Source organism: Podarcis tiliguerta (genome assembly GCF_965153285.1).
Source record: "Podarcis tiliguerta genome assembly, chromosome: 2".
NCBI lineage: Eukaryota > Metazoa > Chordata > Lepidosauria > Squamata > Lacertidae > Podarcis > Podarcis tiliguerta.
The window spans coordinates 103,595,839-103,607,953 of NC_139535.1; the positions used below are offsets into that span (position 1 = coordinate 103,595,839).

At 45.9% G+C, this 12,115-nt stretch overlaps 1 protein-coding gene across 2 annotated transcripts in view; it reads right to left on the bottom strand.

The window, feature by feature from the left end:
• Window positions 1-12,115, bottom strand: part of ANKFN1 (ankyrin repeat and fibronectin type III domain containing 1) — a 222,628-nt gene that overhangs the window by 75,667 nt on the left and 134,846 nt on the right. For both annotated transcript variants that reach the window (XM_083427353.1, XM_083427352.1), the window contains exon 10: window positions 5,911-6,018. In XM_083427353.1, the coding sequence (XP_083283479.1) occupies window positions 5,911-6,018 (108 nt within the window). The remainder of the gene's footprint in view (window positions 1-5,910; window positions 6,019-12,115) is intronic.

The following is a 12,115-nucleotide window of genomic DNA, read 5'->3' on the forward strand; positions in this document are numbered from 1 at the left end:
ATTTTAGGGGGGAAATGCATATTTCTGCAGAAATGCGAAGAACTGATTTTAATACTGGAAAAATGAGAAATTTTGAGAACCAAAATTACCAGATTCTTTCATCTCTAATATGGACAGGGCCTAAGAAAGAAGTGTGTCCCTAATTTAAGTTAATATCTAGATATAGTGGTGTTCCGCAAGACGAATGCCTTGCAAGACGGAAAACCCGCTAGACGAAAGGGTTTTCCGTTTTGGAGGTGCTTTGCAAAACGAATTTGCTATGGGCTTTGTCTTGCGAGTTCCTGCGGGGTTTTTTTCCTCCCCCCCTTTTCCCCAAGCTGCTAAGCCGCTTAACAGCTGATCCGCTAAGCTGCTTATCAGCTGATCCGCTAAGCCGCTTATCAGCTGATCCGCTAAGCCCGCTAAGCCGCTAAAGGGCTTGCTTCACAAGACAAAACAAACCGCAAGTCGAAGAGACTCGTGGAACGGATTCTTTTCGTCTTGCGAGGCACCACTGTAAATGATAGATAGATGAGAGAGAGAGAGAGAGAGAGAGAGAGAGAGAGAGAGAGAGAGAGATGTGTCCCAGGGTTCAAAATGTGAGAAACAGACATCTTTCCAGCATTCCAATACAGTGGTACCTCGGTTTAAGAACAGTCCTCTTTAAGAACGATTCGGTTTACGAACTCCGCAAAACCAGAAGTAGTGTCCTGGTTTGCGAACTATACCTTGGTCTAAGAACGGAATCCGAACAGTGGAAGGGCACTGGCGGCGGGAGGCCTCCTTAGGGAAAACATGCCTCAGATTAAGAACGGTTTTGGGTTTAAGAACGGACTTCCAGAATGGATTAAGTTCTTAAACCGAGGTAACACTGTACAGTGGTACCTCGGGTTAAGTACTTAATTCGCTCCGGAGGTCCGTACTTAACCTGAAACTGTTCTTAACCTGAAGCACCACTTTAGCTAATGGGGCCTCCTGCTGCTGCCGCACAGCCGGAGCACGATTTCTGTTCTCATCCTGAAGCAAAGTTCTTAACCTGAAGCACTATTTCTGGGTTAGCGGAGTCTGTAACCTGAAGCGTCTGTAACCTGAAGCATATGTAACCCGAGGTACCACTGTATTTCAACGTTCTCTGTAACATTTCGACACATAAGAATGTCAATAATCTGCACAGGAGCAGCTGTGCAATATTGCCCACTGACTTCCTATTGCAACTGCAACATGAAAGTCTTTGCTCTGCGCCGGCTTCTGTTCAGGACACCAGCATTCATATAACTTAGCATGCAGCAGCACAGCTAAAAGCCAGCCCACATGTTGATGAAGGCTTGTGGGCCGTCATGCCCAGAGAGGGTAATAAGAATAGGCCCCTAGATCTGCGCTAGCTCTGCCTCCGTTCCAACCTTGCCTTGAAACAGCCTGCCGTCCAAAGCCAAGCCCTCTGCCCTTTGCCAAATGAGGTAAGGGCTGGTTCCGCAGCTCCCAGATCAAATTACTATTCAAACATTTTTAAGGATTAGCTTCGGACTTAGTCCGTCAGTATTTTGCTGGACAAGTGCCACCGGAAAAAACCAAAACAGAAAAACAAAGGGTAAGCATTACAATGAAAAGTTTTGATTTCTCCCCTTCCCACCTTAGATCATCATAATGATACGTTGAACTACAAAGAGTTGATTTGAAATGTAGGATTGCAGAAGGACGAGGGCTGGGCTGGGCGGAGGAAAAAACTTCTTCAACCTTAGGCCCATACAATGCCAAGCAATCTGTAATTGTAGTAACCTGGTTACGCTACTTATGAAGACAAATGGGTGACCTTGTTGCTTGTAATCATCCATGTTTCCCCCCACCGGAGATTAAACTTTGGAAACCAAAGCTCTTTCTCTCTCTCCCAAGGATAACGGCAAATTACAAAGTGAATTCTAAAGCCACAGCAGATCTGTTTGCAGAGCCTCTAAAATGCAGCCGGGATGCCAGAGTTGTCAAAGGTTTTTCTGGAGACCTTTCTGTGAGGTTGTTTACATCGTTGTCTCCTAGGGTCAACTTGATATGAGTTCTGTTCAGAGGCCCTATGTGCTTAAAGCAGCCTCTCTTCTTCAGAGGTGACCCACAGAACACAGGAGAATTGTGCAGACTGCGTGATGAGGACTTGACAGGGCCGCTACTCTCTCCCCTCTCGCGCAGGTGCAATTGTGCAAAGGAGATGCCCAAACAGAGATGATACATTGTTGATGGCATCTGTCTGTCTCGAGAGACAATGGAGTGCGCATCTGGGTGTGAAGCCAAGCTTCTGTTCCAGCAGCGCTTGGGTGCCATCTTGAGCATTGTGTATGTAGCTCTTGGGCTGCCCAGATGACAAGATCACCTTCTCAGCCTTGCTGGAGTGGTCCAAAGGAAAACAGAACGATACATTTGGCACCAGCTTGGCTGCAGGGCTTGGCTGCAAGGTGCCATCCAACTGTCTTTACCAGCTGCACTGGCTCCAGGTGGAGTCCAGGGTCAGGTTTAAGGTGCTGGTTTTGACCATTAAAGCCCTATGTGGCCTAGGACCCTCATACCTACGGGAATGCTTCTCCTGGTATCCCCTGCGGAGGACCTTAAGGTTCATAAATAACAACATTTTGGAGGTCCCGAGCCTCAAGGAGGTTAGATTGGTTTCAACTAGGGTCAGGGCCTTTTCAGTACCGGCCCCGACTTGGTGGAACACTCTGTCACAAGAGACTAGGGCCCTGGAATGGTATACAAAAGATGAACAGGTTAAATCCATAATGATACACTGGGCGAGGGACTTGGAGGCACAATATTCAACTTTTAGATTGGGAAAGGTTATAGAAAACTGATTTGAAATTCTCAGCATGTTGCACGCTGAAAGAAAACTATATGAAAAGGATGTACAGGTGGTAATTGGCTCCTAGTAAGTTAGCAAAAATGTATTAGACAAGTACAAACATCTGCTGGAAATGTAAAGAAAAAGAAAGTACCTTTTATCATATGTGGTGGTCATGTAAAGAAATAAAAGCATTCTGGGAAATGATATATAATTAATTGAAAAAAATGTTTAAAATAACTTTTATTTAAAAAAACCCCAGATGCTTTCTTATTAGGAATTGTAGGTACCGATATTCCAAAGGAGTAGAAAAGACTCTTTATGTATGTGACAACAGCCACACGGATGCTACTAGCCCAGACGTGGAAAGAAGACAAGGTCACTACCAGAGAGGAATGGCAAACTAAGCTGTTGGACTACGCTGAAATGGCAAAACTGACTGGAAAGCTCAGGCACCAAGAAGACAGAAACTTTAAGAAGGAATGGGGGGAAATTATAATTTATTTAGGAGACCACTGTAAGCAGATGAAAACATTAGCAGGATTCTAATAACACTTGAAATGTAACAAACACTATGGACAATATGGATAGGTACAAAATATGGATTATGAAATAATATGCAGTTGAAAATGTTGGCAATAAGACCCATGGAGGGGATCTTATAACTCTATGCTTGTAAAATCAAATAAAAATCATTTTCAAAAGAAGAAAAGAAAGTAGCTTGCTGCATAGTGATAAAATTTATGTACGCCGCTCCGCCAGATTTCCTCTCTGGCCCCACCCACCACGATATATGGTCTTGGGTCAGTGTTTCAAAATCCAATGTTGTCTTCAGGCTGAAAAAGCTTTTCACTCCTGTCGAGGTTACACCAGAGAGGTGGTGCGAATTGCTCACCCAACCACCGTCGTAACGCATTTCAAAATGTCAAACCGCACATATGCTCACTACAGTGAGTTCGCACATCACCGTGGCAGGCGCCACAAAAGTATAACAAAGAGCAGCCAGGAAAAAGAATGGTTTTCAATAGGCTGCATTATAAAACAGATTGCTTTACGGGGACCCTAATTAGAAGGTGGTGAGGAGGGAAGGGGGGAAAGAAGCACTTATTTCCATGCAACTTTCCTTTCCTTTTTCAAAAGGGCATTTTCACATTGAGCGTATGTTGCCATAGTTACAGCAAAGGAACAGGCAGACCTTTGCTAGTCTGCATTGTTGCATATTTGCACACATAAGAATCGAGGGCTCCTTGCGCAGAATCTGCCAAGGCGAGACAGTAGAGAGGCGAGGACAATCAGAACTCTGTAATAATTTGATTTCTCCTATTAAAAAAGCAAGGGGGGGGGGGTTGAAGTTCCTTTGTCACAAAGCCATAATTTCAAGAAAAACATTATATATATTTTTTTTTGGGGGGGGGGAGGTAATTAAAAATATTTAATCGCATTTCAACAGCTCACAGAGAACATGGGCTTTTGGAACGTATCTCAAGCTGCTGCCCTGGTTTTCAAAGGCACATTGTCTCCCGTGAATGAAGAACAGAGAACTTGCTGGGCTTTAAACTGTCTCTACATCTAAGGGAAAGGGGGAGACAGTTTCATTTAAAATGCAGCAATTTTGCTTTTCCCCCGCACTCATTAGGGTGCCTCTTTTTCATTACAAGTTGGAATTGCTTCCTAGAGAATTTATAGCACCTGTTTTGCTGGCAGCAGCCACACTGCTTTCGTTCAGTCCAAAGGTTGTAGCAAACAATATTAAAAGTTAAAACCACGGCCAGCAGCAGTAATGGGTGGAGTCAGAAAATTACCATAAATTACCCATCATTAAGGGACGCGGGTGGCGCTGTGGGTTAAACCACGGAGCCTAAGACTTGCCGATCAGAAGGTCGGCGGTTCGAATCCCCGCGACGGGGTGAGCTCCCATTGCTCGGTTGGCTGCTAGCTCCTGCCAACCTAGCAGTTCGAAAGCACGTCAAAGTGCAAGTAGATAAATAGGTACCGCTCCGGCGGGAAGGTAAATGGCGTTTCCATGTGCTGCTCTGGTTTGCCAGAAGCGGCCTAGTCATGCCAGCCACATGACCCGGAAGCTGTCTGCGGACAAACGCCGGCTCCCTCGGCCAATAAAGCGAGATGAGCGCCGCAATCCCAGAGTCGGTCACGACTGGACTTACTGGTCAGGGGTCCCTTTACCTTTACCTTACCCATCATTGAACCCTGCTGCCATTTTCCCTGCTGGTGGGTATCTATTATAGCAATTTATTGCTCTAGGTTGGGGGGGGGGCGGAATGTCTCCTCCCACAAACCTCACTTGCTGTGAGAGGCTGGCTGCGGACATGCAATGGTCAGGGAAAGCACTTTGTACATGCTCTGGGGCCACGCCTCTTTTTTCACATGCTGTAGGGGTGCGAAGGAACCATGGCCCGCCTCTTGCCTAAGGCTCCACAAAAACATGGCACTACCTCAGCTAATTCTCCCCTGGTCTCCTCGCTGGCCCAAATAGGACTAATTTAGCCAGCTAGCCTTGGTGATCATCTAATGTTTATTGGATGGATTTCCCCCCTAAACTGATTTTTGAATTCTGAATTGATTGTGATTCAATTTTATACTGTATTTTATGCTGGTTTTTGTTGCAATAATTAAGTGTTTTAAATTTGTTGTTAGCCACCCTGAGCCGGGTTTTCTGAAATAATAAAAATGTATTATTATTATTATTATTATTATTATTATTATTATTATTATTATTATTATTACCAGCCCCATTAAGGCCTGTTATCTGTCTTTGCCAGGAAGTCTTTAAACATATTAATTGGTGTTTGTGACCTGAAACAATTTACTGGGCAGGAGAGAGATAGAGAGCGAGAGAGAGAGAGCGAGAGAGAGAAAATGAGAGAGAGGCTTTGGCGAAAGCTTCTCTTCGAATGTTTGCCGTGTTGCCAATTGGGAGAGGCAAGAAGAGCGAGATAGTCTGCTAAAGTGATTCCAGATGGGCCAATATGAATATCTTTCTCTTTCTTGATGAATGAGACAGTATGGCCCAGATAGGAAGCTGCTAAAATTACAGGCGCCACGGAGACTTCGCCTGGTGCCCTACCCCACGGAGGATACTTTATCCTTACCTCGGCAACTGTAACTCGGACGAGATGCCCTAACCTGCTGCAGCAAACGTTCCAGAGCCTCGACCTGTCCCCTGTGCCTAGGCTCTCGGCCATCGTAGTCTTTCCAGTCTGTTGAGCGAAAGAAATAAGCAATGTGAAATGCGGCAGAGGAAAGGGAGCCACGCAGAACGTTTCTTTGCTCTCATCGTCTCCTGGCTCCGGACAAAGTTGGCCAATAAGCCCTTTTTTTTTTAAAGTTTGTCCTTGATCAGAACGCTGTGAAATTCCCTCCCAAATAGCTACTGCTTCTACTTTACTACCATTTTGGAGATTTGATTTGATTTTTTTTCAGAAAAAAACCCCACACAGGGGCCCCTCCCCAAACTTAGCATTTAAATAGTGTTTCCCAAACTTGGGCCTCCAGCTGGGTTTTTTTTGGACTACAACTCCCATCATCCCTAATTATTAGGACCCATGGCCAGCGGTGATGGGAATTGTAGTCCAAAAAAAAACAACTAGAGACCCAAGATTTAAATGCTAAGTATGGGGAGGGTCACCTTATGAAAATTGGAAATAGAATTACGGAAAGCTATTCTGATCCATTGCACTCTGTGGCAGACCTTTTCCAGGCAGTTCTCTGTCTGAGGTATGCCCTCCATGGTCTCCATCATTATTGACTTTCAGGAGGAATTTGAGAACATCCCTGCTTACCCAGGGCTGAAGGCCACCGCTCCTGGCAACCCTGACATCACTGAACAAGAGAATGTTTTAATTACTTTTAGAATTTTACTTTAAAAATATTTTGTTGTGGATGTGTCTGTTGCTCTGGGCTACTTCAGGAGGATGAGCAGGATATAAATTCAGTAAATAAATATATCTGGTTGTCAGGGACCATGTTGAGGAGGGTTGCACTGAGGAGGAATAGTAGGAGCCACCCCCTCCCCCTAATCTGGATCTTGAATCTTCCCAGAAGCAGGAAGACAGTATAGACTTGGAACAGTGGTTTGCAGAGGGGCATAGTTCAGAAAGCAGAAGCTGGGAAACACTGGATGCAGAACAGCTAGGAAAAGAAACTGGGAGAGAGAGGGTTAACAGATTCACGGTCATTGGATAGCATTCCTCCACCGCCCTCCCCAAAGTCGAAAAGATGTCAGAAAGTCTCAGAACAGAAAGCACAAAGGGTACAAGCTCAGATTACAAGATTTAGGAGTGATGTAGATTAATACGAACAGAGGGGGTGTAAGCCTTAATCGGGAGCACCACCATTTCTAGGGAGACGTGTTCTTTTGTCTCTCACTTTGATTATTAAAGAATCTAAGACGTTCCTTTCATTTGATCTTCTTATTTACTGCCACGGGTGGGTAAACCAATTCCCCGAAGCCTGACACTGGTGCTAATTCCAATGGTAATTGTTGGAAACATACCAAATCAGGAAGGCAGGGCATATGGTCTCATTCCTGTTGTGTCCCAAGCTACTGCAGGAGATGCATGTTATATCAGAAATGGTTTCCCAATGCAAAACCTCCACAATTACGAGTTGTATTGAGTCGGACCATTGATCCATCTATCTGACTAATGGCAGTGGCTCTCCAAGGCTTTAGGCAGGAGACATTCCCAATCTGGAGATGCTGGGGATTGAACCTTCAACCTTCTGCATGCAAGGTGGGTGCTGGACCACTGAGCTATGGCCCTTCCCCATTCATGCAATGAACCTCAGGTCCTGACATCAATAATAATAATAATAATAGTAGTAGTAGTAGTAGTAGTAGTAGTAGTATTTGTACCTTGCCCATCTGACTGGGTTGCCCTAACCACTCCGGGTGGCTTCCAACATATACAGAAACATAATAAAACACCATTTAAAACTTCCATTTGCAAGGCTGCCTTCAGATGTTGTCTAAAGGTTGTATAGTTACTTATCTCTTTGACATCTGAAGGGAGGGCATACCATAGGCCACTGCTGAGAAGGTTCCCTGTAACCTCACTTCTCCCAGTGAGGGAACTGCCAGAAGGCCCTCAGAGCTAGATAGATCTCAGTGTCTGGGCTGAAATGATGGGGGTGGAAACGCTCCTTCGGGTATACTGGGCCGAGGCCATTTAGAGCTTTAAAGGCCAGGACCAACACTTTGAATTGTGCTCGGAAACATACTAGGAGCTAATGTCGTTCTTTTAGGATCAGTGCTATATGGTTCCAGTGGCCACTTCCAGTCATTGGGTCAGCTGCTGCAAACATGTGGCAAAGGAGTGGGAAAGCACAAGTCCTCTTCAGGGATGAGGCCCAAACAGGCTATATGTCCGCTCCACTTCACTGTGGGGAGGAGTTGAGGTGGACCACGTGGCCACCCACTCTCCTCCGGGGGCGGGGGACGAAGTCCCGCATTGCCCGGAGGATCCCGGCTATGTCAGCAACCAGCCAGCCAATCTGCTGGCTGGGGGGGGGGTGCATGGCCGGGACCCATTTAAACAGAGGTGCGAGCTGGAGAGCTTTCTCTCGGCTCGCTTCCTCAATCTCCTGCTCTCCCTCCCTTTTTTGCAGGTATTCTTCATTGGCCTTGCTATGGACCTCGGTTGGTCACCGTTGAGGCGCCTGGTAGGAATTTTTCCACTTGGCAAATTGGCACGGGCCATTTGGTTTTCACCTACCTCATAGCAATCGTCACAACTTTGTAAGGTTTTGTGGTTAGGCATTGTTTGGCCTTATGATGGGGGAGGGGAGGTGTGGCCATCACCTGCCCCTCCAAGCTTAAGGGTATTCCGTTAAAGGAATCCGGGGGTGTGGATCTTGTCCGAAGCCCGGGGCAGGGCTAGGACCATGACACAACCCTGTTGGGAACCCTGGGGGGAGCTTGAGTTGGTTTGCATCGATGGGGCTTCCCCTTCCGGTGGTTTGCCCTTACCGGACTCCCTGCACAACGTGCAGGAATCAGATATAGTCGGGTCCGTTCAATGCCTAGGCCAATACGGCTCACATTCTGTAATCAATAAAGTTGTGGCCAAAATTTGCCCAATAACATTAACCTAATATCTGCGTTCTGATGTTTTATTCTTCAACAAGGGGGTGGTTGAAGGGTCTCAACACGCAAATCTCCCAACCAGTACAGAGGGTGTGGGGCTGTACACAACAGCCCTGATTTGAGTAGGGTAGAGAGTGTCTGTGTGCTCAACCAGACATGCCTCAACTCTCCTGCAACCTCTGAAGAAAAGCTCTTTTATGCCACACTAAGCTTGGCATGCGGGTGGCGCTGTGGGTAAAACCTCAGTGCCTAGGACTTGCCAATCGCATGGTCGGTGGTTCGAATACCCGCGGCGGGGTGAGCTCCCGTCTTTCGGTCCCAGCTCCTGCCCACCTAGCAGTTCGAAAGCACCCCTAAGTGCAAGTAGATAAATAGGTACCGCTTTATAGCGGGAAGGTAAACAGCGTTTCCGTGTGCTGCGTTGGTGCTGGCTCGCCAGAGCAGCTTTGCCACGCTGGCCATGTGACCCGGACGTGTCTCCGGACAGCGCTGGCCCCCAGCCTCTTAAGTGAGATGGGCGCACAACCCTAGAGTCTGTCGAGACTGGCCCGTACGGGCAGGGGTACCTTTACCTTTTAAGCTTGGTACCATATTATTGACAAGGCGGGTTCTTTTGCCAAATGTCTTCCACATTCTGGGGGAATCAGCTGGCAGCTCCTTATTGGGTACCACAGGGCTACTATTTGAATTTTAACAACAGGCCAGCAAAAGTCCTTCATTCCCTGTTGACTCTCTCTCTCTCTTTAAATTTTTTATTTTTACATTTTACAATATTTCAACAACAAACATTCAAATTCCCCCCTCCACCTCTCTGCGGTTCCTTATTTTAATTTTGCTGCATAACCAATTCAAACCTATTTACAAATTGAACCTTTTTACTCCCTTTAAGTTATTTCTTACTACCCTGCTGACTCTCTTGTTGGCTAGAAGAGAATAATAATTTTGGTCAAGTTTAGGCAACTCATTGTGACCTCTCTCTCTCTCATGGGTGCTACGTTTAGCTGCTATTTTTCACACCTCTTTTAACGGAAAAGAATAAAGTTAATAACCCACCTCGGCTCTGTAAATAAAAGCATGCTGTCGGCATGTTTGCCTATTGACAGACTCTGCATAGCTGGCACAGAGTATGCGAATGCATTCAGCGCTACCCAATGGCTGACGTTTTGCGAACGGTCCGTGCTGGGTTAGTTTACATTGCAAGCTCATGAACCAATATTTCATAGGAAGGGCATGGCATTCCAGGGAAATAAAGTTGCGTGTGAAGACCCCCCAAACCACCCCCAAAATAAATACCTAACAGACACAGAAATTTAGTTTAAGGTTTTGGGCAATAATTTTGGCCACAACTTTATTGATTACAGCCTGTGAGTGGTTGCTTAGGCATGGTTCCTGACTGCTTGAACCTGAACTGTGGCAGGAACAAAACTGACAACTGGGCACCACCAGAAGTCAGTAAGGGAAAGCATTCTGGAGGAGCACGAAGCTGGGTTCAGTCTCACAGCTCACCCCAGATACTCCCAGGGACTATGGCGTGGCCCTAGCCCCTGACAGAGTTTGGACAAAAGCAAGGCGAGCCCCTGGATTCCTTTAACGGAATTCCCTAGCAGCAGCAATGGGGGAGCAGGCACAGCCAACTGCTTCCCCTCCGCAAAACATCGAACCAATGCCTAACCAACAACCTTACAAAGTTGTGACGATTTGCTACACGGTAGGCCAAAAACGAGAGGCACCAGCCAATTGGCCAAATGGCAAAATTCCTATCGGGCCCCTGCTCCAAAACAGACAACCCCTAGACAGGCATAACAAGGCCAAAAGAACAGCCCTACATATAGGGAGGGAGGGCGGGTGATCCGCTGCACGTCGGAAGAAAAAGAAAGCTCCCAATGACATGCAGCAGCTTAAATCATAGCTGTCAGCTTTTCCCTTTTCTTGCGAGGAATCCTATTTGGAATAAGGGAATTTCCCTTTAAAAAAGGGAAACGTTGACAGCTATGGCTTAAATATCTGCATTATCAGCATTGGGAGGCTATTGCAAGAAACTGACGAAGTCCAGTAAGATAAGGTAGATGGATTAAACTGAGGCATGAAAACAGAAAAAGTGACTTCCGGTCTGCTGTGAAGGGAAATGGTGGCGAGCTCCATGCCGTCCTATTAAGGAAGGACATGGTCCAGGTTGCCAGGGCTTGGGGGTGAGCCCCTCAGTAGCCAATAGACAACCCAATAGGCCAAATTTCTGCCCTGGCAACCAAGGGGCAACCAATGGGGTGTTGTGGCTATCCAAACGATCCCGCCCCACAACAAGGAGGCAGTTTAGGTGATCTCACCGCAACACATGCTTTCCATGATAGAGGACACAATCAGGCAAAAACCACTCTCGGTACCTCTCTCCCATTTGCAACCAAGGGCCACAAGATGACACCATGACCGTTTTGTCTTTTCGCACATCGTCTTGTTTTACGAGGTGTGTAAAAGACGATGATGTTCACCCGCAACTGTATTTGGGTGAAATATCTGCTTTATCAGCATTGGGAGGCTATTTCAAGAAACTGATGAGGTCGACTAAGAGAAGGTAGATGGATTAAACTGAGGCATGAAAACAGAAAACGTTTGTGCAAACTTAAGATCCCAAGCATTCACTGTTGGATGAATAAATAAACTTACATAATAAAGTGGTACCTTGGTTCTCAAGTGCCTCGGTACTCAAACAACTTGGAACCCAAACACTGCAAACCCGGAAGTGTTCCGGTTTGTGAACTTTTTCTGGAAGTCGAATGTGCTCTATTTTGAGTGCCACACTTCCATTTTGAGTGTTACGCTGAGGTCTGTCTGTTATTGCTATTTATTTTGCATTTTTGTGGCTCTTTTTGTTTTGTTTTTGTGACTGTGTGGAACACAGTTCAGCTACTGATTGATTGATTGACTGCAGTACATTGCTTATTGCTTTCATTTTATGGATCAATGGTCTCGTTAGATAGTAAAATTCATGTTAAATTGCTGATTTAGGGGTTGTTTTTAAAAGTCTGGAACAGATTAATCCATTTTGCATTACTTTCTATGAGAAAGCGTGCCTTGGTTTTGGAATGCTTTGGTTTTGGAACGGACTTCCAGAACGGATTAAATTTGAGAACCGAGGAACCACTGTAAAATGAGAGAGGACTTATTCTAGTTCTAGGTAACTAAATGACCTTTGGTCATTTAAAGAGTGGGGGTGG